We start from the raw sequence: 25,387 nt of genomic DNA, 5'->3' as shown, positions 1-25,387 counted from the left end.
GCCTGAGGATGAGGAATACACTGGAGTATGTTTGAAGGTTGATACAGAACTGAGTATGAGTTAGAGGAACTTGAAGTCATTTGAGTACGGATGAGAGGAAATGAAGACACTGGTTTAAAAGTGAAGAGAGATTAGGAGAAACAAAATCTGGGTGACACATTTACTAAACATTCACACAATGCATGGCAGCAAGCAAAGCTTCTGTGCTGGGTTGTGTGAAAGAGAGAGAGCAGAAAATCTCCATATGTACATAGATATGGAACATTTCTGCTCTCTCCTTGCCCTGGTGCATTGTGTGAAGCATATGGCTAACGGAGGCACCCCTGTACCACAATGCAAGGGTGCCTGCGTTAAAGGCAGGATTGTTTTTGTACAATCAGAAAAATGTAGCCAGAGAAAAAAATTGTTGGTGCAAAAGAACACCTCAAGTGGAACCAGTCACACTAGTCCTCAGTATGCTGCAACGTTTGAGAAAGGGAGCCACCCTAAGACCTTTAAGATACGAGTACAAAAGACTGATTCAGAAATTACTGTGGGTACCAAAGAGGAATACTCTTTGAATCTTGAGGACATTTACAATAAATAACAAATATTTTGTAAATTAAAAAAAACCTTTGTTCTTTATTGTAAATGTGCTCAAGATTCCATGGGCATTCCTTTTTGGTATCCCTGGTGATTCCTCAATCATTTCTGTTTTGGTACAGAAAGGGACAACTTCCTGCACAAAAACAATCCTAAAATATATTTACCTCTTTCTATGCATGCTGCAAAATACAGCACACATGGAAAGAGGAAATAACAAGGAGATATTTCTATTGTTACACCTCATTTGGAAAGCATAGGATTTTGATGCCTTCCCAAGTTCACAGGTCTTTGTAAATCCGGGAATGCACTAAAATCCATGGGTGGATTCATCAGAACACCCATGCTCCACCCATGGAATGCCTCCCAAGTTGAAATGTAACATAATGCAGCACAAGCGGTTGCCTTGCGCTACACTTCTCTACAAAGATCGCAAGGCTATGCAAATCGGGCCTTGCGTGGCTTTGTAAATATTAGTGAAACCTTTGGTTTGTCCTTGCCTGATGCAAGGACAATGCAAAGGATTCATAAATATGGGTCTGGATATAAGGCAAAGATGTGTGGGGTGGAAAGGAGACATGGATCAGTCAGAGATGTACAGGTGTAAAGGTGAGAAGAGAAGAAGAAATAGGTGGGTGCACACGTGATGGACTTGAGTAAGAGAAGGAGACTGAAGTATGAATCAGAGGAGCGAGGGAAGTCACTGAGGTAGAGGTGAGGGGAGATTTAGCTGAAAAAGTAGACTGGATGTGAGTGTTGCAGTGGGTATGTATGAGGGGCTGATGTTCTTATTGTGGTGGTCGAGACAGGGGTCTCAGTCACAGGAAGATGAAATCACTACAGCACAGGTGAAATGGAGGTTCAGACTACACTGGGAATGAGCCTCAGATGAGTGAGGCAATGAAGTATCTGTGAGGTGGAGCACAGCTGTGCATCAGAAGAGGTGGGGGTTGCATTAGAGGGGAGTATAAGAGGGAAACAATGGGCTAGAGATGAGGGAAACATAGCTGAAGGGGCCGAGAATGAGACAGACACTAGGATGAGGCAAGGGTGTGAGTCGGAAGAAGAAGAGGTAGGTTGAGTAGAAATGAAGGAGAGAGGGGACAGTATTTGGCAGATTAAAGGAGTAAAAGAGGCAGGAACCAGATAACAAAGAAGGAAAACACTAGGTACAGGTTTGAAGAAGTGGCATAATTGGAGGAATTTATGTAAGGGATAAAGTAGATTACAAGGGAGGGTGTCAGTGGTTATGGACCTGAGGATGAAGGTGATGGAGATATGATGGAGACCCGGGTCTGAATTAGAAGTTGAGTCACTTGAATACAGGAGAGCAGAACCGGAGACGACCTTGTACAGGTGAATGAAGGTTAAGAGGGTGAACCTGGGCTGGAGGTGAAGGAAACATTGGGTTGGACCAGAAAATGAGGAAGGCCGTAGGATGTGTATAAGGGATGATGTAGACACAGTTGAGTAGGAGGAAGATGGTGTCACTTGTGTATGGTGAGCAGATAGAAAACACTACTTAAGAGTTTCAAAGACAGACAATAGGAAGGAGAAAATGGGCTATAAGGGAAGGAAACACAGGTATAGGCCTGAGTATGAGGGAGGCACTGGCGTATGAGGAGAGGTGGAGAGAGGAGTTAGGAGGAAGACAATTTAACACCAGTGAACAGAGAGTGAGACGTGTATGAGTGCAGGGATCAGGACACGGTTATGATTCATAAGAATCAGGAATTCTATGAGTGTCAGTTATTAGAGCGGGAAAGTCTAAGGATGGAGGAAGAGCGAGGGAGTGGGATACAGCATGGTGAGGACAGGAAGCTGAGGTGTATTTGGAGAGAGGGAAGTACTGGTGCATGAGTCAGAAAAGAAACAGAAGAAAAAATTGGTGTATGGATGATTTGAAAGGTAGCGAAAGGCACTGGATAAGAGTTAGTTGGGAAAAATACAATACTGATTTGTGTAAGTTGAGAAGGAAAACTGAAGTAAAGGTTTGAGGAGAGGTAGAGGGAGGCACAACCAAAGGAAAGGGCAGAGGGCAGAGGTACAGGTAAACACTAGGGTATGGCCGGGGCTGAAAGCAGAGAGTGAACCAGGTTTACAAGTCAACAAAATGAGAGAGGGAAACACAAAAGTGCATGTGAGAGGAGATACAGGGATATAATGGGTAGAGGTATGTGAAGTGGAAGAGAAAGACATTGTGGCACAGAAGAGTGGAGAGGGAAACGGAGACATAGGAGTAAAGTAATCTACTTGGGTAGACGGAAGGGAAACAATGATGTCCTGTAGAAGGAGAGGAAGGGGAAATATAAGTGTGGTAAGAGACAGGGACGGACGGCAGGGGACAGAAAGGATAGGAGCCATTGCTGGTCCTGTGGATGGAGAGGAATAAGATGCCCCAGGTGAACAGGTGGATGTTGAGGTAATGGAGGAACTGGAGTAAAGAAAAAGGCAGAACTAGAAGGCAGAAACCAGGAGAAGTGGTGATGCTGTAGATAATAGACATTTGAAAGAGACTAGGATTCAAACATAAGGCTGATTTGAGACTAAGGGGCTAGAGAAATACTTGTGGGTAATAACTTAGACAGACTAAGGGAAGCGTGACTCTCAGACAGCAGAGACAAAAGAATAGCAGGGATCACTCACAGTAAGACGCCCTTCAGTCATTTCTGCCATCTGGCTCACAAGGCTTTGAAAATGCGTTCATTGTGGCTAATGTACCCAGGGGTGAGTCAGACCTCTGGCACAGATCGAGTGAGTAATAGAGATAAACAATGGTCAACCAGCCTGTACTATGCCCATCACCTTCTGTGTCCATGTGGTGATGCCTGGAGCCAGACCTCTGACCATAATATGGACTAGGGCTACAAATCTGTTTATCTGGGTGATCCAGAGCCAAACATCTGTCCATCTGGGTGGTTCAGGTCAGTAGCAGTTAATCACCATCCATCCATTTGGTGTGGACTCGGACCATAGATCTGTCCATCGGCGTGGTCCAGTGTCACAAATCTCTTTGCCATCAGGGTTGATCCAAGATCACACATCTCTCCACCATCAGGGGTGGCTCAGAAGAAGTTATTCATCATCCAGCTACGTGGTGTGGCCTGGAAATTGGGGTCCTAGATCTGTTCATGAGGGTGACCCATATCTGCAAATCTATCCACGGTCCGGGGTGGTTCAGGTCCACCCATCTGTCCAGCAGCAGAGGATACTTAGCATTCATGTGGTACAGACTGGGGCCATACATCTATTCATTTGAGGTGGACCTAGGCTATGCATCCTTCCATATACTGGAGACCCGGGTCATACATTTGCTTAACTACGGTGAACCGTCACCATGCATTTTGAGAACTGTATCTTGCACAGAAGGAAGTTACCAACTTAATAATAACCAGAAAAAAATGAAAACACATCAAGCTAATAGATCCAAAAAACATACATGTTAAATATATACTCAAATACAGGTATGTACACAACACAATTTAACCTAACAATGAATCAGAAGTGCATAGTAACACACACACGCGTTGCTAAATGTAAACTTTCTTTCATGTCAAGCTGTCTAAAACAATACACAACTTATCAAATGTAAACATTTTCCAGTTTCACTCATGCTGTCTAAAATAACACACGCACACACAAACACACACACACCTTGTTAAACGTAAACATGTTTTAGTTTACTCTGTTTGTCTAAAACAGTCAGGCGAGTGGGGAGTGGGAGTTTAGGGGCTCAAGTAACGCAGTCATATCGGAAAAGCATGATATATCGAAGAGGGAACTACAATCTCTGCAGGTTTTTCAAAAGTGAATAACACATTTTGAAACATGAAAGAAATCCTTCATATTTGTCTCTTCAGTCCAAGCACTGTAGACTCAAACCGGCTGATTTCAAGTTGGGAGTCAGTCCCCCATTACACAAAAGTCATATAGGCTTCATCATGATAGAAGAGCCTTGATTATAAATAATCACTTATATAAATATTGGTATATACACACCGCTCATGCGCACTTGTGTGGTACATGTGTAAAACCACATATGTGTTGATTGGCACACGTGTGTTGCATGATTCAATGGCGTCAGGTCTGCGAGTTTCGGACTCTCTGTAGACATTGTTCGTAGAGTCTGACAGGCGTAGGGGTCGCCCCTGGCCTCTTTAGCTCTTGTCGTTTGACTTTAAGTGAAGCCCCCCCTCTCCCGGGGTGTTTCACCCACTTTGGGTCTCGTCCAGGCAGCAAGGTCCAATCTGTGGCGCTCTTCCGCAATAGTCTAAAAGTGCGCTTCAGGTGTCCGGATGGAGCAAGGACCCCGGTGGAGACAATTCTACACCTGAAATCAAAAAAAGTTATGAACATTCATTAAGGACCAGTGGTACCCCTGGGCTAGAGACAGCAATAACTTTGTATTCCACTGACATGCACACCCGGGTAAACACTTACCTGGAACCAAAAGGTGCCTTTGGACCATTAACCAAATTAATACCAGCATCATACAATCCAGAAGCAGAAACTACTCGATCATTGCTATCCAGGATCTACTCACATCTATTGCTTCCCCACCACAAACCAATAACTGCAACAACTTCATGTTTAATCACTTAGGGGCAGATTTATGTTGCCTGACGCATCTCTGCAAATCAGCAGTATTGCGCCAGGAAAGATGCGGCACGCAAGTTTATCCTTGTGCCACCCATGATGCGCCGCATTTACAATGCGGCGGACCATGGCGCAGGAATAAACAGATACGTGTCGCATCTAGGGCGTGAAGTTGGCCCAGTGCTGAAGTTGTGTTGCATGCAGCACGCAACTCCAGCACTTTTCCAACTTGCCCTATCTGTTAACGTGGTGCGTCAAGCCTTATGCCTGCTTCAAGCAGGCGCAGGGTTTTGACGCATCAGTGTTGGTAAAGTGACTCCGTGAAATCTTGTAGATTTCACTGAGTCACTTTTCAGGGGCGTTCCTGCGACGGAACGCCCCCCCCCCTTCGTGGAAACGCCCACATGAAACCTGACACAGGTTTCATGGGGCACAGGGCTTTACAACGGGACGCATCTCTCAGATGCGTTACGTTGTAAATACCCCGCACCATGGCGCATCTTTTGCGCCGCCGCTGCGTCACAAAAGTGACGCAATGGCGGCGTAAAAGAGGCGCAAGGGTCTTGTAAACCTGCCCCTGAGATCATTGCTCACCACCTGCTTACAGAGGTCCAAACTTATTCTTTACAATCACGTTCTTCCTGCTTCTCATAGAACTGCAAAAGGCATGAACTTCTTTCAGCAATCTCAATGATCCACCCAAAAAGTTCTTTTAACAGGAACTTCATATTTTAAATTGATCATCTCCTGCAGTTTGTCGTGTTCCCTTCTTTAGTTGGTCATAGGTGGCAATCTCTTCTTTCGGCAGAGTTACCATTAGGTCCTCCACTTCATCGCCTACTAAGTTTACAAATAGGCCTCTCATCTTTGCTTTTGTTACATCCGTAGCTTCCGCATAGTTTTCGAATCGTCTGATCCACTTTTCCCATCTAATTACTGTTTCTGGTTCAGAAAGGCTGAATGGTAGTGGTCTTCTGTATTGCGCACTCGGTTTTGGGTCTGCCATTCTTTTCTTTATCTGCTCTTTATTCTTTGTGTCCCCTTTGATTTATTTCGTTGTTTTCTTTCACTTTTTCCTTTTCACCTTTTATTTGCCCTTTTTCTTTTAATTTCCTCCTCTTCTGCCCTTTCAGGTCACTTCTGTGACTTATTTGTGCCTTTAATCCGCTTTTGTATGTCTTTTCTACACCTTTGGTGCTTCCTCGCGCTTTGCCTGGCCTCAAAATGGCCGCCGCGCTATTCCTCGCTTTCTATTGGCTCTCGTGCCTGATTTTAAAATGGCTGCCGTTGTTCTCGCGTTGTTTCCTGTCCAATCGGGACGCTGCCTGACTTAAAAATGGCCGCCCGTCTATTCTCTGCTCCCATTGGCTCTCGCGCCTGTTCCTAAGATGGCCGCCGAGACTCTCGCGAGAGCTGGCGCCGATTTCTTCCAGTCTTCGCGCTTTTTCTCGGCGCTTACCGGTTTGCTTGGTCTTCTCCCTGCAGCGCTTGGGGTGGGCTCCCACGTCGCTGCACGTCTATGGATGGCACTTCCTGCTTCTTCTCGTCACGATGCGATCCAGGGTGGGCTCCTGGTTTAAAATCGCGATGTTTACTCGTCGGTGGGTCCCGAATCCCATCCTCGTCGCCTGATGTCGTGTTCCCCGACCCAGGAACACACAGGAGACGGTCGGGCTTTTCAATGTAATCTTTATTCAGTTCTCAGGTACATGCTTGTTGCCCTTCGTTGCCCTCGACCTCTCGCTCCGAGGTCCTGATCCTTAGTGACCCCTGGTCCCCTCCCCTGACCGGATGTGGTGTCCGGTATCTCTTGTCCCCACCCTGTGCCCCAGGGTCCTAGTGCCATTCCCACGGCACAACACAGTTAAAGCACATGCCCAAGAAATCACTTCTGCTTGGCTTGCAGGCACCTATTTTCCAGTCACCCAATGCTCCTTTCACAAAGCAGATTCTGCTAATATTCGATTTAATGCCAATCAAAATCCAACTATCAAACATGCGTCTGCTGAAACCAAAAGGATCTTTAAAATATTTCTAGAACATCTGTTGGTCCAGTTGCACACACCTGAGACCCTCCCAAAATAATGAAAATCATTGATGTTAGCAGTCCTTGCTCTGTGCCCTAGCCCTACTACAACAAGCATTTGCAATGCAATAGATCTCACATTGCTGAAAGTTTGAGCTATTGGCGTTGCTAATAATAATGCACCGCCAAACTTTCAGCAATGCTCGAGCAATTGCATTGCAAATCTTGTATTTCATTCTATTATGTTATTCTAAATGTTCACGCTATCGCCAAACTACGAGGCCAAATGCAAGTGAGAAAAAAGCAAATTCACTAAGTAAGGAAAGGGTGCAGAAGCACGAGCAGTTACTAGGTGTCCCTGTGGGTGCAGTGCCTGATGTTGCTAATAGAAGTCTGTTTCTAACTCCACCTAGTAACAGCCTGTGGTTCTGCAACCTTTCCTTGCGGATGGGGGGAGATGCAGCGCCAAAGCAGCAAGCAAAAGAAAATGTGTCGCTCGTAAAATGGGCGCCACGCTAAAAGTATGCCTGATGATGTAAGGGAAACAAAATGAAGAATGCTTAAGCAGGGAGGATGAGAGGTGGTGGTGTGGGGGGATCACTGACATAATATCGACGACACAAATATCGAGATACACAAATATCGAGTCAAAAATATCGATTGACAAAATATCGACTCCCTATCTTCAAACAGGTAAGTACCAAAATATCGACTCCAAAATATCGACTTACAAAAATATAGACTGTCAAAATATCGATTTTTTAAAATGTCTTAAAATTAAGTTTAAACTAATATAGTAATACATATATTTAATATAAACTTAGAAATAATTATTAAAAAAATATAATTTTAATAAATAATTTATATAATTAAAAAAATTATATCACCAAAAATTACACACACACACATATATATATATATATATATATATATATATATATATATATATATATATATATATATATATATATATATATATATATTTAAACATATTATTAAATAAACATATATAACATTTTAGAAAATGTTTAAAATTTATTGTTACAACTATAGTGAGTTCAACATTAGCAAAAGTGTTGGATAGCGTAGAGGTAAAATTTACTACTCCCACTCCAGTGGGTGCAACAGTAGGGAAAGCGCTGGATAGCGTAGAGGTTAAAATTACTATTCCCACTCCAGGGATGTATGACGTTACAACGCATACTTTTACAACGCCTACCATTACAACAAAACTTTTACAACGCAAAAACTTTTACAACGCATACATTTACAACGCAAGATTTTACAACGCATATACCTTTACAACGCATACCATTACAACATAAGTATTGGTAAGTATATAATAATTTTTTGAATATAAATTAATAAAAAATATTATAATATAATTTAATATAATTTAATTTTATTAAATAAATGTAATTTAAATGTAATTTTACTTTATTTTTACAAAGTACCCCTGTACCCCAAAAACCCAAAACTGACCCTGAACCCTAAAAATACCCCTTTACCCATAAACTGAAAACTGACCCTGAACCCTAAAAATACCCCTTTACCCGAAAACTGAAAACTGACCCTGAACCCTAAAAATACCCCTTTACCCAAAAACTGAAAACTGACCCTGAACCCTAAAAATACCCCTTTACCTACAAACTGAAAACTGACCCTGAACCCTAAAAATACCCCTTTACCCCAAAAACTGAAAACTGACCCTGAACCCTAAAAATACCCCTTTACCCAAAAACTGAAAACTGACCCTGAACCCTAAAAATACCCCTTTACCTACAAACTGAAAACTGACCCTGAACCCTAAAAATACCCCTTTACCCCAAAAACTGAAAACTGACCCTGAACCCTAAAAATACCCCTTTACCCAAAAACTGAAAACTGACCCTGAACCCTAAAAATACCCCTTTACCCAAAAACTGAAAACTGACCCTGAACCCTAAAAATACCCCTTTACCCAAAAACTGAAAACTGACCCTGAACCCTAAAAATACCCCTTTACCTACAAACTGAAAACTGACCCTGAACCCTAAAAATACCCCTTTACCCCAAAAACTGAAAACTGACCCTGAACCCTAAAAATACCCCTTTACCCAAAAACTGAAAACTGACCCTGAACCCTAAAAATACCCCTTTACCCAAAAACTGAAAACTGACCCTGAACCCTAAAATTAAAATATTTATCAATTAATCAATTATAATTAATTACCAATTATATTTTAATTAATTACCAATTAATAATTAATTAACAATTAATTTTTAAAAAATATCAATAAATAAATTAACATATTTAATTAATTATAATTAAATTACTTCCCACCCTATTCCCCTATAAACCCACAACCCGCTACAGAAAATAAATTACTAAAATTAAAATATTTATCAATTAATCAATTATAATTAATTACCAATTATATTTTAATTAATTACCAATTAATAATTAATTAACAATTAATTCTAAATTATTATCAATAAATAAATTAACATATTTAATTAATTATAATTAAATTACTTCCCACCCTATTCCCCTATAAACCCACAACCCGCTACAGAAAATAAATTACTAAAATTAAAATATTTATCAATTAATCAATTATAATGAATTACCAATTATATTTTAATTAATTACCAATTAATAATTAATTAACAATTAATTCTAAATATATATCAATAAATAAATTAACATATTTAATTAATTAGAATTAAATTACTTCCCACCCTATTCCCCTATAAACCCACAACCCGCTACAGACTTATATTACACAAAAAATAAAAATTATTATTAACTTACCTTAAATTCGATATTTTTGTTGTCTATATTATGTCTAGTCGATATTATGTCCATTCTATATTTTTGATTCGATATTATGTCCATTCTATTCGATATTAATTTTCTCTAGTCGATATTTTTGTTGTCTATATTATGTCTAGTCGATATTATGTCCATTCTATATTTTTTACTCGATATTCTGTCCAGTCGAAATAATTGACTCGATATTATGACTGTACACCGGTGTGGGGACGGCACTGGGGAGATTAAGTGCAGCAATGACGGGAGGGAGGGGGGGAAGGAAGTGCGAGCAAGAGGCAACAGATTTTCAGAGCTGGGCAACCCCAACAAAAAAATAGTGCTCACCGACTTATAAAGCAGACCGTGTAACAACACCAGTAAAAAGTCCAGGCGTTATGGGAGGTTACTAATGCAGACAAGGCTGTACCAAGGAGGGACTACTAATCCTATTTACAAATTAAAAGCAACGATTTTGCAAGGACAGTAACAGGAGCCAATTGAAAAGATGGGCGGAGCTTCTATGCCATATTTCAATACAGTATGCCTCGCAGAGCAGCGCATGCGCTCCCCAGGCTTGACTTAAAAACATAAACTGCTTCAATCTTGTTCGTTGGAAACAACCTTGCCACCTGTGCCCCCACAAATGTCAACAATCGCTTTACTTAACTATCAAATAAGTCAATGTCTTCCGCTCCCAGTGCCTTCGCCTACTGTTTCAACCTTGTGCATTTGCACCCTAGATCCACCGCAGCTCCTCTGGTTCCGCCACAGCTCAGAGTCTCTCCCCCTGCTGCTTCAACCTCATGCATTGGGAACCTGGTTATATCACAGCTCCCAATGCCTTCCTCTGCTGTTTCACCCACATACATTTGCACCCTGGTTCTGCCACAGCTCCCAATACCCCCTGCTGATTAACCAAATGCACTGGCAGCCAGGTTCAGCCACCGCTCCCAATGCCTTCTGATGCTGTTTCAACCTCAAACAATGGCTCCCCATTCACTACTGTTCCATCTGGTTCCACCTGAGCACATAATGCCTTACCCTGCTCTTTCATCCTAGTACATTGGCACCTTGGTTCCTCCGCACCTCCCTCGGAGATTGTCTGTTGCCCTCAAATGTAACCTCTGAGATATCAAAAAATATGTAGCATAGTGGGGTGGTGCACGTTTGAGGTCTCATGCTCCTCATCTCTGATGTTTTCTACTCAGTTCCTCATCACGCACACCAGAACCTGGGTGTTCATCACCTACCTGTGCTCTTCGTCGCATTCCTCTCGTGGCTCCAGCACAAAGCAAGAAGGTGACACAAAGTCAGACAAGACTTCCTGAACCTCATTGGGCCTCTTCTTCCTCTGCAAGAATCGTGCCAACCTAAAAGAAGAAGGCGGGCATTTGGTGGGTCACAAGGTGATGTTAGAGATATGATAGACAGGCAACTGACAAGCAAAGCAGAAGACAATTCAGAGTGACAGGATAGGTCAATGAGAAACTATCAGAAACCATCTGCGCCGACCTTTCTAGTCAGGACAGGGGTAGTCTCTGATGCAAGGAAGAGCACCGGAGAGCCATGTAATGCTATAAGAGATAACTAGATTAGACCAATTTTAGACTATGGCATGCAACAGTTCTTGGTACCAAGATGGGGCAAGTCGGACTGTTAGAAACAAAATGATGATATCACTGCTGACGGTGATAAAGCAGCATCCAGTCTACCTAGAGACCATACTGATAGGACAGTCACTCTTCGAAACAAATAGGTGTGAGCACTGCAAGCCATAGCAGACACCACTGTGTGGTGTTGAGGTACTAATGTAAGAAGCAGGACCAGGCCCTTGTCAGCCAAAATGATCAACAGTCCAGAGTCAGAATGAGGGCACTAGATGGACTTGCCCCTATCCAAAGCGAACATGAATCATCCTAAATCACCCCTCGTCTTAGAAGAAGAAAGCTTAACCCTAATTGATCTAGAAGTTATCTCAATGTACTGCATAAAACATCCGCTGTTACATCTTTACTTAGACATAGTTATGTTACTTTGTGCAATTTTGAATAGCCCAATGTTCCAAATTCCCTGGTTTCTTGTGTTGCTGCCAGTCATGGAGTGGCAGGTGTCATATGCGGGTTATATGCTTTCCTATTGGAGAGGGCTTCTTAAGGAAGACAAGTCTCGTGGCTTAGCCTGTGTGAGTCTTTCAGTGTTGCCTGTGAGTTGTGGGTTTTTTCTGAGGAGGTCTCCCTAGCGAGTGGTAGTATCATTCGCCCTTCTGCCAAACACAGGTAACTATGAGTGAGGGTTTAGGTGTTCAGAATTGGTGGATTATTCTTGTCACTCTGTCTCAGTGCCTGTCTTGCGACCTAAGCCCTAGATTCTCTGTGCACTACAGTATTGCTGTCACATATCCTCTTGTCTTTGTTTTTTCCGTTCTCACATGTTTCTCCTTGGCAGATGGTTTCTAATTTCCCTTACTTATATTTTTAAACCTTTTGCTTTCACCCTGCTTTGTCCCTACGTATCCTTTTCCTTGTATCTCTAGGTCTTCATGTCTTGTTGTCCCCTTGTCTCTCTATCCCAGCATGTCTCTTTCTCCTAGTTTCCTCATCCCAGTGGTTCTTAATCAGCATAGCTTTTTGTCCCCTTGGCGTAGTAGCAATCCCCATGTTTCTCAATGTCCCAGATTTCACTGTGCCCACGTCCCCCTGTCCCCATGTCTCCCTAGTCCTCTGTCTTCCTGTCACTGCATTTCACAGTTTCGGGTTCCCTGTTGCTGTGTTTCTTCATTCCTGAGTTTCTCAATCTCCTTTACTCTTTGTCATTTCATCTCAGTGCATCCTGTCCTGTGTGTCTCTGTGTTGCCATAACTTACTGTCCTCAAGTCAATGCCCGTGCATTTACCTGAACCCAAAACTCCTTAATTCTCATTTAATGTTATGTTTCTAAAGTGTAACAACACCCAAAAAGGTTGAAAGCTTAAAAGTTACACAAACTCATAAAATAAAACACCAGCATTAGTTATTGCACAGATGTAAAAGGCCAGGGGCCATATTATATATGTGCAGGACATCTAACCTGGGCTTCTATTGGAATTCTATAGCGCATATTATCAAGCCCATTATCACCGCTTTAGCGGCAGTTTCCTGCCGCTAAAACGGCAATAATTTTAATGAGCTTCTTGGTAATATGCGCCCTGGTTTTCACAGCTTTGGCCGCCCAGGGTAGAACACCTAAACGAAGGTCCAGTTAACAAAGACAGGGGCCGACCTAAGTTAACACCTGGGCCTGAAGTGGGTAAGCCTACCAGAAAGAGAACTGGGATGTGGATCATTCAAAGATTTATGAGCCAAACATAAGGATTTAAATTTGACCCTTTAATTACTCAAAGCTGCCGAAGTCTGAGTCAAATTTGATTAAATGCAAAGTTATTTTAGGTGCAGCATTTTGGACCAGCTGCTGTTTATTTTAGGGTTTTAACAGGAAGAGCATGATATTTGACACTGCAATAGTCTAACCTGTGCATGCATTGATATCTGGACCCACTGTTGCAGAGACAAGAGAAAAGGAATGTGTTTCACAATCTGCTGATGGAAAAAACAGGACTTGTCAACAGCAGTAACCTGAGCTTCCAGAGAGAAATGCTGAACACATTGGACTCCAAGATTCTTCACTACAGAAGCTGGAGTAGACTTCTGTCACAAGGTGTCCAACTAATTCATAGTCCCCCTCACCCCCTGTACTCTAGTCCATATTCCCCCATTGCCATGCTTATCTGTGTTCCCAGTTCTCTCTGTCCCTGAGTCTCCTTGTTCCCATGTCTTCATGTCCTCATGACTCCATTTCACTGTATCTCCCTGAGATGTCTCTTCTCTGTAGTCCTTCATCTGCTTAGTCTGTGTCCACTCTACTCTGTGATCTCTGTCCCTTGTGTCACCCTGCTCACAAGTCTCCCTGCCCCTGCTGCTTATTTTCTGGGTCTCTCACTGTCCCCATTACCCTATTACTACATGCCCGTCAGTATTCCTGTGGTTCTAGTCGCCTCTGCCCATGTATCTCCCGGTCCCCAGGATACTCAGTAACCGCATCCCCCCACTTTTAAGCCTCCTTATCTTATGGTTCGAACCCCCGGACTAGTGTCCACCCCTGTCTCTACCCGTCTCAATCTCCTTTGCTTCAAAGCTCCCCACCCACAGATTTTCTCGCCTTTACATCTACTTCTTGTTCCTGGTCTCCTGTGGGAGAGGTGTGGCACAGCGGCCAGGGTGCCTGACTCTGGACTATGGGGTTCATGGTTCGATCCCCGGTGCTGGCGGCAGGTTAGCTGAGCACCATGTGACTCTGAGCAAAACAATGGATTTAGGCCCAGATCTCTTTACTGGGGTGAATGTATGACATTGTTCTGCATTCTGTCCATCACCTGTTGTTTTTGCATTTGTCACCCCGAGTGGGACGGGTATGTTCAGACGTGAATCTCGTGCTCTCCATGCCACTGGAATCAAGCTATCCAGGCTGATGAGGGCTGAAAGCCCGAAACCGGTCCTTGGATGCTTGTTTCCAGACCAGGGAGGACCTGGCTTGGCAGTTCGGGCTGGACTGTTCCCATGGGGCACAGGGTGAAGACTGATTTGCATATGGCTGGGTTCAAACTGGAATGGCATGGTGAGCAAAAAAAAGATGGATTTGGGCCCAGATCTCTGTACTGGGGTGAATGTATGACATTGTTCTGCATTCTGTCCATCACCTGTTGTTTTTGCAATACCTTGTTTAATCTTCCTGAGGGCCCCCATTACCGGGACACCACTTCGGAGGTAGCTGTGCACTTTACAAATACTGGTATTTCATTGCATTTCTCCCATAGCCCTTGTTCCACTGCCCTGTGCCCCCTTCTCAGTGTGCTTCCCTGTCCCATCTCTCTGCCCCTGAGTCTCCACTTCATGTGATTCCTAATCTCCTTTGTGCCCCTCTGCCCAGTGTCCCAGGCGCTTTTGTTCCTAAGTGGCCTTACCCATGGCTTATACCGGGCAGCCTGGATCACTCTGTGGTGATCCCAGGTAATGTAGTGTGGCTCCTTGAAAAAAGAGATTAAATGGTCATGGAATGTGTCAGAATACCACTAGAGTCGACACTTACCAGTGTAACCGGGACGCGCCACATTGTTTGTGTTTGCAATGCCACAAAAAATATAGCCCAGAAAAAAAAGTGAAATATCAATCATCGTACTTGGGGCCTGAGGAAACTCTCCCAGTAACAGAAGTTCATCTACGGTGAATCTACTGCTGTTTGCACAAGCTTGTGCAAACATAACAATGACATTTACTTTAACATACTTAATGAACGTTCCCAACACTACAGCATTTGCCATCTCTCCTGATCATATCCAATGGACCAATAAACACACCGGGACGGTAAACTTTATGTCACCAGGCAGTTCCAGGCAGGTTACTTTCAACGACTGGTGTTTTTGTGTTTGGTGCATTTCTGTCGCGTACTTGGCCAATTTTCATTACCCGCAGGTGCTTTTAGAATCTGGGCCCTGTTTATGGATGTGGGATTTCATTGATCCAGTCGAGGTGGTCTGCTGACATTGCACTGGTTGTGCTTCGTATTATTTAGGTGTGAGTTGCAATTTGATAATGGCTGGTGAGGCTAGGATAGATTAGTGTATTGTTTCGGGTACAATGGATAGCTGCAGGGTAGGTTCTGTTATGGATTAGGGTGGGGCATTTTGTGTCTGGGTGGGTGCTTTCCCTGTGTTTGAGGAGATAGGCAGGATGCTCTGCCTCAGGAGAGGACACACTTTTTAAGAGAGTTTGGTCGCAAAAGGACTCCACCTAATGACATACTGGAGACTTGGGAACAGGGAAGCTGGCTAGACTCCGTCAAAAGAACCAGGGACTTTAGAAGAGGTGAACGGTCATAAGTCGCATGTGAATCAGAAATAGGTAATTACGGAACATCAGGAAAAGAGCAAAGGCCAGTGTAGGGACATGAGAGAAGAATACAGGCCAGCCTGAGGTCTCAATGAGAGGTCAGAGGGTGGTCTGGAGCATGGAGAGAGATCCGAGGAAGATCTGAAGGCCCCGAGAGAGGTCTTTAATCATTGGGAGAGGGTATAGGGAAGTCTGTGCATTCTGGGAGAGGGCAGAATTCAGTTCCTGGGCCTGAAGAGATGTCTGAGAACCGGAAAAGAGAAGACGCCTCAAATGAACCTTAGAACAATTGATCTACTCAGCCTGCGGGCTGCAAATCCGTTTCACTGACCTTCTCCAATTGTAATTGTCTTCAGGGGTGCTAATAAAGAATTGTAACATCCAACGTCTTTTGTGCTTCTTTTAGGAAGATTATAATTCTATGAATGTAAGCTCTAACGTGAGACACTTGGAAGAAGTATTTCATACCTACAGGCCTCTGCCAGCAGTTAGGGATGATGCACTTTTAGTTCCTGTTACTAGAAACAGATTTGTTTATATGGCTCTAAGAGAGGCCATGGCTCATGAGGGGACAAGTAAAACGAAAATAGGTCACTGTAGAACCGCAATGAATGGGTGAAGGTCAATCTTGTGACCTCATGGGAGCTCAGAGAACTACCCGGGCCCAGAAAGATTGCCCTCGGTGCACAGGAATGGTTACTGTACACACAGTTGACAGGACGAATAGTTTCCAAGATAATTAGGGCCAGATGCACAGAGCAATTTTGCAATCACAAACTGAGCAATTCACAAATCCACATGGTTGGTGAAAGCAAAATGGCAGTATCTTAGGTAGAAAAGCCATTTTACAAGTCATATTTTTTTAATGACTTGTAAAATGGGTTTTGCGACCCTTCGCACCACCCAGTGCACAATTTGTGACCTTTTTTGCCATCAGTATGATAGTAAGTCTGGCCCACTATGAGATATTGCATCAACATTATGTGAAGGAAAGTAGAAGGCAGTGAAATAAGAACCTACACACATTGACATGAGAGCTTTAGAGTTCCAATATGTGCAGGTCTGAGTGGAAAAACAAACATTCAGGTACTGTGAGAGAGACATACCTAAATGGAAAGATCAACATTCAAGTCTAGAGAGACAGACATTGGCGTATGCAGAGAAGGAAATTCAAGTATGGAGAGACATTCAACTATAGAGAGTTAAACACTCAAGTACAGAGAGATGAAATTCAGATACAGGGTGACAGCTATTTAAGTACTGAAAGACAGAGATTTAGGTACAAAGAGAAGAACATTCAAATACTGTAAGATGGATAGTCAGGTATGTAGAGGTAAACATTCAAGTGTGGAGTGGCAGGCATTAAAGTATGGAGAGACAGACATTCATATACTGAGAGACAGCCCTTCAAGTACAAAGAGACAAACCTTCAAGTACAGAGAGATGAACATACAAACATGGAGAGACATACCTTCAGGAAGAGAATCATGAACTTTTAAGCACAGAGAGATGAACATTCAGGTACCGAGAGAAGAACACGTACTTATGGAGAGGAATAACCTTCCCATTCATTCCTATGGGCCCGGAGGCCCATAGGAATGAATGGGAAGCCATTCACTATTACCGATTCGGTAAATACCGAATCAGTAATAGGGGGAGCATATTCAAGGGTGGCAGGGTGTCACATTGACACCCTGTTGCACCCCTGATTCATGCATGTGTGCACATGTGGCGTACATACATGCCCTAAGGGCATGTATGTCTGCCACGTGGCACTGAGAAAAAAGCAAAAGAGAAAACAAGTTACTTACCTATAACTTTAGTTCTCCAGTATTGGAATCTTTCATAGATTCACATGCCTGAATCATTCCCCGTCGTCGAGACGGGAGTCTCCGGTATATAAAAAAGCAGTGCTTAGTAGTATAGCAAACTGAAAAGAAGCCTAGGCCCATTTCCCTTTTGCAACCCATAGCCTTTGTTATGTAAAAAAGGCCCAAACTTTTCCCTGAACCAATCAGAGCTCCTCACCCTCTAGAACACTCCTGAGAGAACCTTCTGCCTCAGATTTTTCGCGCACTCGTGCATATAGCACACTTCTTGTGCTAAATCCGAGGTGAGCCTCTCAGGGGAGGAGGGTGGGTGCATGTGAATCTATGAAAGATTCCAATACTGGAGAACTAAAGTTACAGGTAAGTAACTTGTTTTCTTATTCCAGTATTGGAACTTTTATAGATTCACATGCCTGAATCAGAATAGCGAGCAGTGTAAAAACAAAGCACATTTTCCTGATATATTACATAATCAGGCAATACCATTAGAAAATGAGGCATAATCTCATATACACATATACATACTTATATAAAATGTGACTTTGTAAACAAGAGAAATTATGGATGGAGGGATGCAAGAAAGGCTCATCGTTACTGGATGATATTCCGCAGTACCGCCTCTCCCACTGCCGCATCCGATTCTGCGGCTGCCTCCAAGCAGTAGTGCCTGGTGAAGGTGTGCGTAGATGCCTAGGTTGCTGCTCTGCAGATATCCTGGATTGGCACTCCTCCAAACAGTGCAGTGGATGTGGCCACCGCCCTCGTGGAATGGCTTTCCAGCATCTTGATAACAGTAGACAATCTCACTGGAAATCCATCAGGCAATTCCCCTCTTTGACAGTGGGAAACCTTTCCTGAGTGCGCTGAATGCGACGAATAACTGAGGAGACTTGCGAAACGCCTTAGTTTCTTTCAAGTAAAATTTCATACATCTCTAAACGTCCAGCGAGTGCAATACTCGTTCTGCCGCTGTCGATGGATGAGGAAAGAAACGTTTGAACACCAATGGTTCCTTCAAATGAAAATCAGTTGGCACCTTCGGAATGAACTTCGGGGTTGTCCTGAGAATCATTCTATCCTCCTGAAACTGTAAGAAAGGCTCCTGAATCGTGAGTGCTTGTAGTTCACCTACTCTTCTCGCTGAAGTCAATGCACTGAGAAGAGCCACTTTCCAGGACAAGAACTTCAGGTCTGCCCTATGTATCGGTTCAAACGGTGGTTTCATCAATTGAGAAAGTACAACATTCAGATTCGATAAAGGTGGTGGAGGTTTTACTGGAGGAAAGACTCTGAATATCCCCTTCATAAATTGTTTGATAATCCTTGAGGACCATAAAGATGGGCCTGAAGATGACCTCCTGTAGCGGGATAACGCAGCCAAATGCCCCTTGATGGAGGCGTGTGCTAATCGTGACTTTGCTAACAGCAGAATGTAAGGTATAATTTGATGAGGTGCAGCAGTAAGAGGATGAACATTATGTCTCTTACACCACAGACAAAACCTCTTCCATCTCATCCTGTAGGTTTTGTTGGTACTCTCCGCTCTGGCCTTGGACAGGATCTCCTTACATTCGTGTGAGATGTTCAGATGGCTAAACTAACAGTGTTCAGGAGAAAGGCTGTTAATCGCAAGGATTTCGGGTCCGGATGGAGCACCTGCCCCTTGAACCTTGTCAGAAGCGATGGAATAAGGCGCAACTGAATTGGACGGTCCTCCGACAGCAGCAGCAGCAGTTCCGTGACCCAGTGTTGTCTGGGCCACCACGGGGCTACTAGGATCAGCCTGCACGGCTCTTTCTTGATCTTCACCAGTACGCGGGGGGGGAGAGGAATTGGAGGAAAACCATAGGCCAAGATCCCGGACCATGCCATGGAAAACACATTCCCTCAAGATCCCTTCTGGGGAAGCCAGCTTGCGAAGTACTGGCATTTTCTGTTTTCCCTTGTAGCGAAGAGGTCGACTATCGGTGTTCCCCATCTTCGAAAGACGCTGTCCAGGATCCCCTGGACTAGCTCCCATTCGTGGCAGGACAATGTTAGCCTGCTGAGAGTATCCACCTTGACGTTTCGATCCCCCGGGAGGTGTTCTGCTGCCAATGATATTCCTTGCTGAAGAGCCCATTCCCATATCTCCTGGGCTTCCTGAGACAGGGAGAGAGATCTCGTTCCCCCTTGCTTGTTCACATAATGCATCGCCGTAGTGTTGTCTGTTCTTACCAACACCGGCGAACCTCTTATCCTTGGCAGAAAAGCCAGTAATGCCAAGCGGATCGCTCTGAGCTCCAGCAGATTTATGTGTAACTGCTGCTCCTGTGCCTTCCAACGACCGCTGACTTGAAGGTCCTGAAGGAAAACTCCCCATCCTTCTAACGACGCATCCGTCGTTACCACTAGCGGAGCCGCTCTTGCCAGAAACGTCAGTCCTTGAGACACATTAGCTTTTTGTGTCCACCACTTTGCTGCCTGTATCATCACTGGTGTCACCCTTATTGCATCGTCGAAGGATCCCTCCGCCTGATGCCATTGAAGATCGATCTGTTCCTGCCATGGTCTCATCCTTAGCCTGTAGCAAGGTACCAGGGGAATACAAGAGGACATCGTGCCCAGCAAGGATTTGTACCTGTGGACTGAAAGAGACTTTCTTTTTACCAACTCTTGGAAGAGGGACACAATCCTCAGTTGTCTTTGCTCGGAGGGAAACGCTTTGTTGCATTCCGTGTCCAATATTGCCCCCAGATATGTCGCTGGAGTTGGACACTATATAAAGATTAATGGTCCTCCGGCTACTGCCAATCGAAGATACAGTCTAAAGGAAGGATGAAGGGGATGTGAAAAATAGGCATCCTGTAAGTCTAGAGTGGTAATATGATCCCCTGGGTTTAAGAGTAGCCGAATGTCTAGGGACAGCATTTGGAAAAATTGCTTCTTACGGTAAGTATTCAGAACTCTCAGGCCTAGAATAGGGCGCTATTGCAGGGCATTCTTCAAAACTGGGAAGAAAAACAGGAGTAAAAAAACCTTTTTGTTTTTGGAAGATCCTCCCTTTCGGAGCATTGTCCGAATCTCCAAACACATCTGAGATAGATGTTTTTAGTCTCTTGACTTGTCTGCAGTGTTGGAAGGAGGGAATTGAAGAAAACTGAAGAGTGTGTGAATTTTAGTATATTGAAGCCCATCTGTCTGTTATTTTCTGTCAACAATATAGATGGGAAGCAACTCTCCCACCCATGGAACTCGTGGAGAGGAAAAGCAACATGCAGCCAGATCCCTGAGGTTGTCATTGTCTTTTACCAATGTTTTTTCCCTTGACAACCTCCTCGTCCTCTAGGAGCAGACTTTGTATAGTTCCTTGTTTGTTGTAACTCCTATTGTTGACAATATGGTTGTGATGATGGGGAATAAAAGGGGTTATCTTCCCTTGTTGATAACTCTCTTTGTAGGATGACTGGCCTCTTTCCCAGTCGCCTCGGAAAGGCACCTAACGGTATCATAGTGTACCCAGGGTATTTGTATCTGTATCTCCTTTGATACCTTGAAATGCCTCATCCACTTGTTTCCCAATAAATCTTCTCCATCGAAAAGGAGATTCAGGATCCTAATTTTGGACTTCTGGTCTTAAGGCAGTCGACCTTAACCACGTCTGACTCGTTAGCACCGTCGCTCGCCTCATGTCTAATGTTCTCTGGGAAGAGATCCATGTTAGGCGCCATATTGCACCATATATCAGACCCTCCAGGATTTCGCGATTTCGCGATTTGCAAAAAAATCGCGAAATCGGCAGTTTTGTAAAAACGCCGCGATTTTTACAAAACTGGCCGCGAAATTTAGAAAATGCGCCCAAAACACTGCAGGCATGAATGTTTTACTCACAGTGGCAGGCTCAAAGGGCTTCAGCCCCCCTCCTTCCCCCGGAGTGTTTGTCAGCCCGTGCTGAGACAGCCCCGGGCTGCCGGCCGTCTTGTCTTAAGGCAGCTCCACCCGAGTCTTTAAAAGACCATTCACTTGTTAACTAGGCATTGTTTCGGTTTTCACACCTTCGAGCCCCCTGCCCCTCCACTCTGCCTATTGCTGTTGGTACTTCACACCCCCTCCTCCCCCCCCTGCAGCTGCCTTAAGACACGACGGCCGCCAGCCCGGGGCTGTCTCAGCCCGGGCTGACAAACACTCCGGGGGAGGGAGGGGGGCTGAAGCTCTTTGAGCCTGCCACTGTTTTGCACATGCCATAAATAATAGTGGCAAATGCACGCACCAATTATAACTAATAACCATTAGCCTTGAAACCACGCCCCTTACTCCCTGCTCTGCCTCGCTCCAGCTCCCTTGATCCCTGACTCAGTGCCTGGGTATGCCTCTTTGTTTCCATATCAAACAGTATTTCCAGTGTGTGTCAGCAGCGAGTCCTTTAAAGGGCGCGACCCTGGGAAGTTGTGTCCTGAAGCGGGAGTGATGCAGACACGGCATCTGTCTCTTGTGCGGTCCTGCAGGTGGGGTGCTGGGGCCGGCAGTGTCAGGTTGATGCTAGAACTAGCAAAGCAGCAGCTTCCGAAAATAGAAGACATGTAAGCAACAGCACAGCTTATCAGGCAGCTTATCAGCATCCCTCGCGCTGTGCTGCACACTGCTCTCACTTATACACCCAACACCTGCAAAGCAGGCATCATTGTGCTGCTTGCTCGGCTGGCTACGTCAACTAGGGGTGGGAGGACCCTGGCTGGTCTTTTAAAGAACCAACATCAGCCTAGCACTCAGGTGGATGTGTAAGAATAAATGCTGGGCTACACACCACAGGCGGTGGTGTGTAGCCCAGCATTTCACCTAACCCTACGGCCATACTGAGCATTAACAAGATTCGTATTTAGCGAGGACGCAGGATCAAGCCTTGTTTCATCCTCCGGACCCAGAGTCGACAACCCTAGAGATAGTACATTTCTATCCTCCATGACTATGGAAGTGCCTTCTCAGTGTGTTCTTGTGGTTTGAGAGTCTGCCATTTATTGCAGTACAACCTCTTTACTTGTGTCTGGTTCTCTTTTGTACTATGCACACGTCACTTTTCTCTTGTAACATACTGTTTGCTAACTCTTACATTTTGTTTCCTTTTGATACTTGCACAAGTGCCACCATTGCCTACCTAACGTTTGTTCTTGTGTTTGAGTGTCCTTCATTTATTGCAGTATTATACCTCTATTTGTACTTCGTACGCTTTTGTAACCTGCACACGTCACTTTTTCCACCTGAGAAGAAGGGGTTCATTTTGTGTAGTAAAATGAAGTCTTGTTGCATAAAAGAGTTTGAAGGCGCTGCCAGCCTCCAGGGACAGGAGATGTACATGCATATGGTATGCACATCTCCTGTCCATACACGTGCACATCTCCTGTACGCTCGTGCCTTCTCTTGTCTCCCTTCGGGACAGAAAGCAGCAGCAATAGAGTCTCATAGCTTCATGTTGCTAAATAACTCAAAAACAAAGATATCTGTGTTTGTTGTAGGAAAAATGGCCCAAAAAAATGCCGCAAAATTGCAGTTAATTTCCATATTTGTGCCGCTAAATTTCCTTTTTTGTGCCGCTAAATTTGCTAATCCATGCCGCTATATCCTGGGGGGTCTGATATATGCCTGTATTAACTGCCCAGAATAGCAAGGGCATTATCTGCTTTGCCTAAGAGAACAGACATGGATGAGAATCTCTGTCTTGCGTTGTCCAAGCATCTCCCCTCCCTGTTAGGAGGTGTTGATATAGGCGCAGAGGGATTCTTAGATTCCTGTTGCGCCACTTGCTAAAACACGAAATGAGATTTTGGATGGTTTTGAATGGCTACATGAAATCGTATAAGAAGTAATCCGTTCGTATAGTCGTCATAGGAAGCTAGAATCTCTCGCAGCTTTTTCCATTATATTATGGAATCTGCGGAGAATCCACCAGTCCTGGTGAGGGAGATGCTGGAGATGGATTCAAGCAATCATCCCATTTTTTGTTGGGATCTGTTATTTCTCCCTCTTCCTGGTCATCATCATCTGTGGTGACCGGATTCTGGTGGTGTATTATTCGAGGAGTTGCCAGCCTAACTTCTTGTTGTGGCTCTGTTAGAACCGGGGTCTCTACTTGGCAGGGGTATGCACCCTAGTCCAAGTAGGGACCACCGCTTCCGACCTGGTAGCTTGGCGCAGAGCAGCAAAGGCGTAACTTCAGAGGCAATGTGTAAAGTATTTGTGCAACACACAACGACGATGACACAGTAAAAACACTCACAAAAGGAACACCACACAAGTTTTGTATAAGAATAAGAATTTCTTTATCTAAAAATGATGCGAGAACCAAAAGCAGGTAAATCCAGCTCCAGGCTAGATCAATAATAAAAAGGACTCCAGTTTCCAAGCAAGATCAATAATCAATAAGAATGAATCCAGTTCCCAGGCCTGATCAAATCACCAAAAGCTCATGTGTGCCAAGGGCTCCTGCTGGTAATGTCTTTCTCACAGTGTACTTGGATGGCAAAAGTTCACTTGAGGTAGGTTCTTATGGTCAAAATTCACTGGGGAAAGGTTCTTAGGCCAAAGTTCCCTTGTAGCGTAATAAGTGTGCCTCTCATAGAAATGATGCTCCCAGCTTAGGAAGTGCGGCTGCCCATGCGCTGCTGGCAATGCTAAATAATGCCCCAGTGTCAAATACCAAGTAATTATGCCCCCGTAGGCCAGTCAGTGAAGGACGGTTCCCAGCCAAGCACAAAGCTCACACTCCAGGTACCCGGCCAACCCGCACCCCGCCCCTTCGCAGCAGCCTGGTTGCACTGAGGCGTTACCTGGGGTGGTGGTTGCGGACGCAGGTGTGAGGCTCCTCTCCCCCTGGGGCCTTGGGCTCAGCAGGCGCTGCACGGGTGGGGGTCACAGCCACACAGCGCTCCTTTAGCACAGCGCTTAACAGTGCCTCCAAGTCCTGGGCAACGACGGAGCCTCCTGCCACACAGCGCTTCGCTTCTCAGCGCTACACAGCGCGCTCCGGTCCCGGTGGCGGTGACCTCAGGGCCAGTTTCAGTGGGCTTGCGCCAGAAGCAGAGGCAATCACAGAGCCCTGGGAGGATCACGGGCGAGCAGTGCTGAGGGCAGGCACAGCGTTGCAGGGCAAATCTTGAGAGTGTTGTTGCTGTTCCAAAGGGCAGTCTTTAAAACGCTGTGGTCCAAGGACAGGTAGTTTCCTTTAGCTTAAAAAGGGTGCAGTCCCAAAAAGGCAATCTTTAAAAGGTTGAAGACTCTTTAAAATGCTGTTCAAAGAAAAGTAGTTCCTTTGGGATGTTGTGGAGACACTCTGGTGGTGATGTTGCAGTCTCCCATGCAGGGCAGGATCAGCAGACAGTAGGGCAGCTCAGCAGGTTGTGGGGCAGCAGTTCCTTGGAGCAGTCAGCCTCCTTCCCAGTGGCAATCCTCTTGCGCAGCAGTCCTCACTCCAGCAGGGATTCTTCCAGGTCCAGCAGTGTAACAAGAATGTGAGGCCAGGACCCTCCCTTATATATCTTTAGGTCTCGCCTGTCGATGCGCATGCGCATCGAGCAAGGCGAGAGTATTGCGAGTTATCCACTCTTTATCCACACTGCAAGGAATCGTGGCGATTCCTTGCAGTGCCCGTGACTTTTAAGGTCAATGC

General features: G+C 44.6%; 1 protein-coding gene across 1 annotated transcript in view; it reads right to left on the bottom strand.

The window, feature by feature from the left end:
• Positions 1-4,000: 4,000 nt before the first annotated feature.
• Positions 4,001-25,387, bottom strand: part of LOC144792312 (uncharacterized) — a 76,712-nt gene continuing 55,325 nt past the window's right edge. The window contains exons 6-7 of the mRNA XM_078667263.1: positions 11,249-11,368; positions 4,001-4,912 (exon numbers count right to left, since the gene is read on the bottom strand). Of these exons, the coding sequence (XP_078523389.1) occupies positions 4,663-4,912; positions 11,249-11,368 (370 nt within the window). The 3' untranslated portion in view covers positions 4,001-4,662. The remainder of the gene's footprint in view (positions 4,913-11,248; positions 11,369-25,387) is intronic.

Source organism: Lissotriton helveticus, chromosome 11, assembly GCF_964261635.1.
Source record: "Lissotriton helveticus chromosome 11, aLisHel1.1, whole genome shotgun sequence".
Lineage (NCBI taxonomy): Eukaryota > Metazoa > Chordata > Amphibia > Caudata > Salamandridae > Lissotriton > Lissotriton helveticus.
The sequence above is the reverse complement of the archived record's forward strand: the minus strand, read 5'-3'. Positions and strand labels throughout refer to the sequence as shown.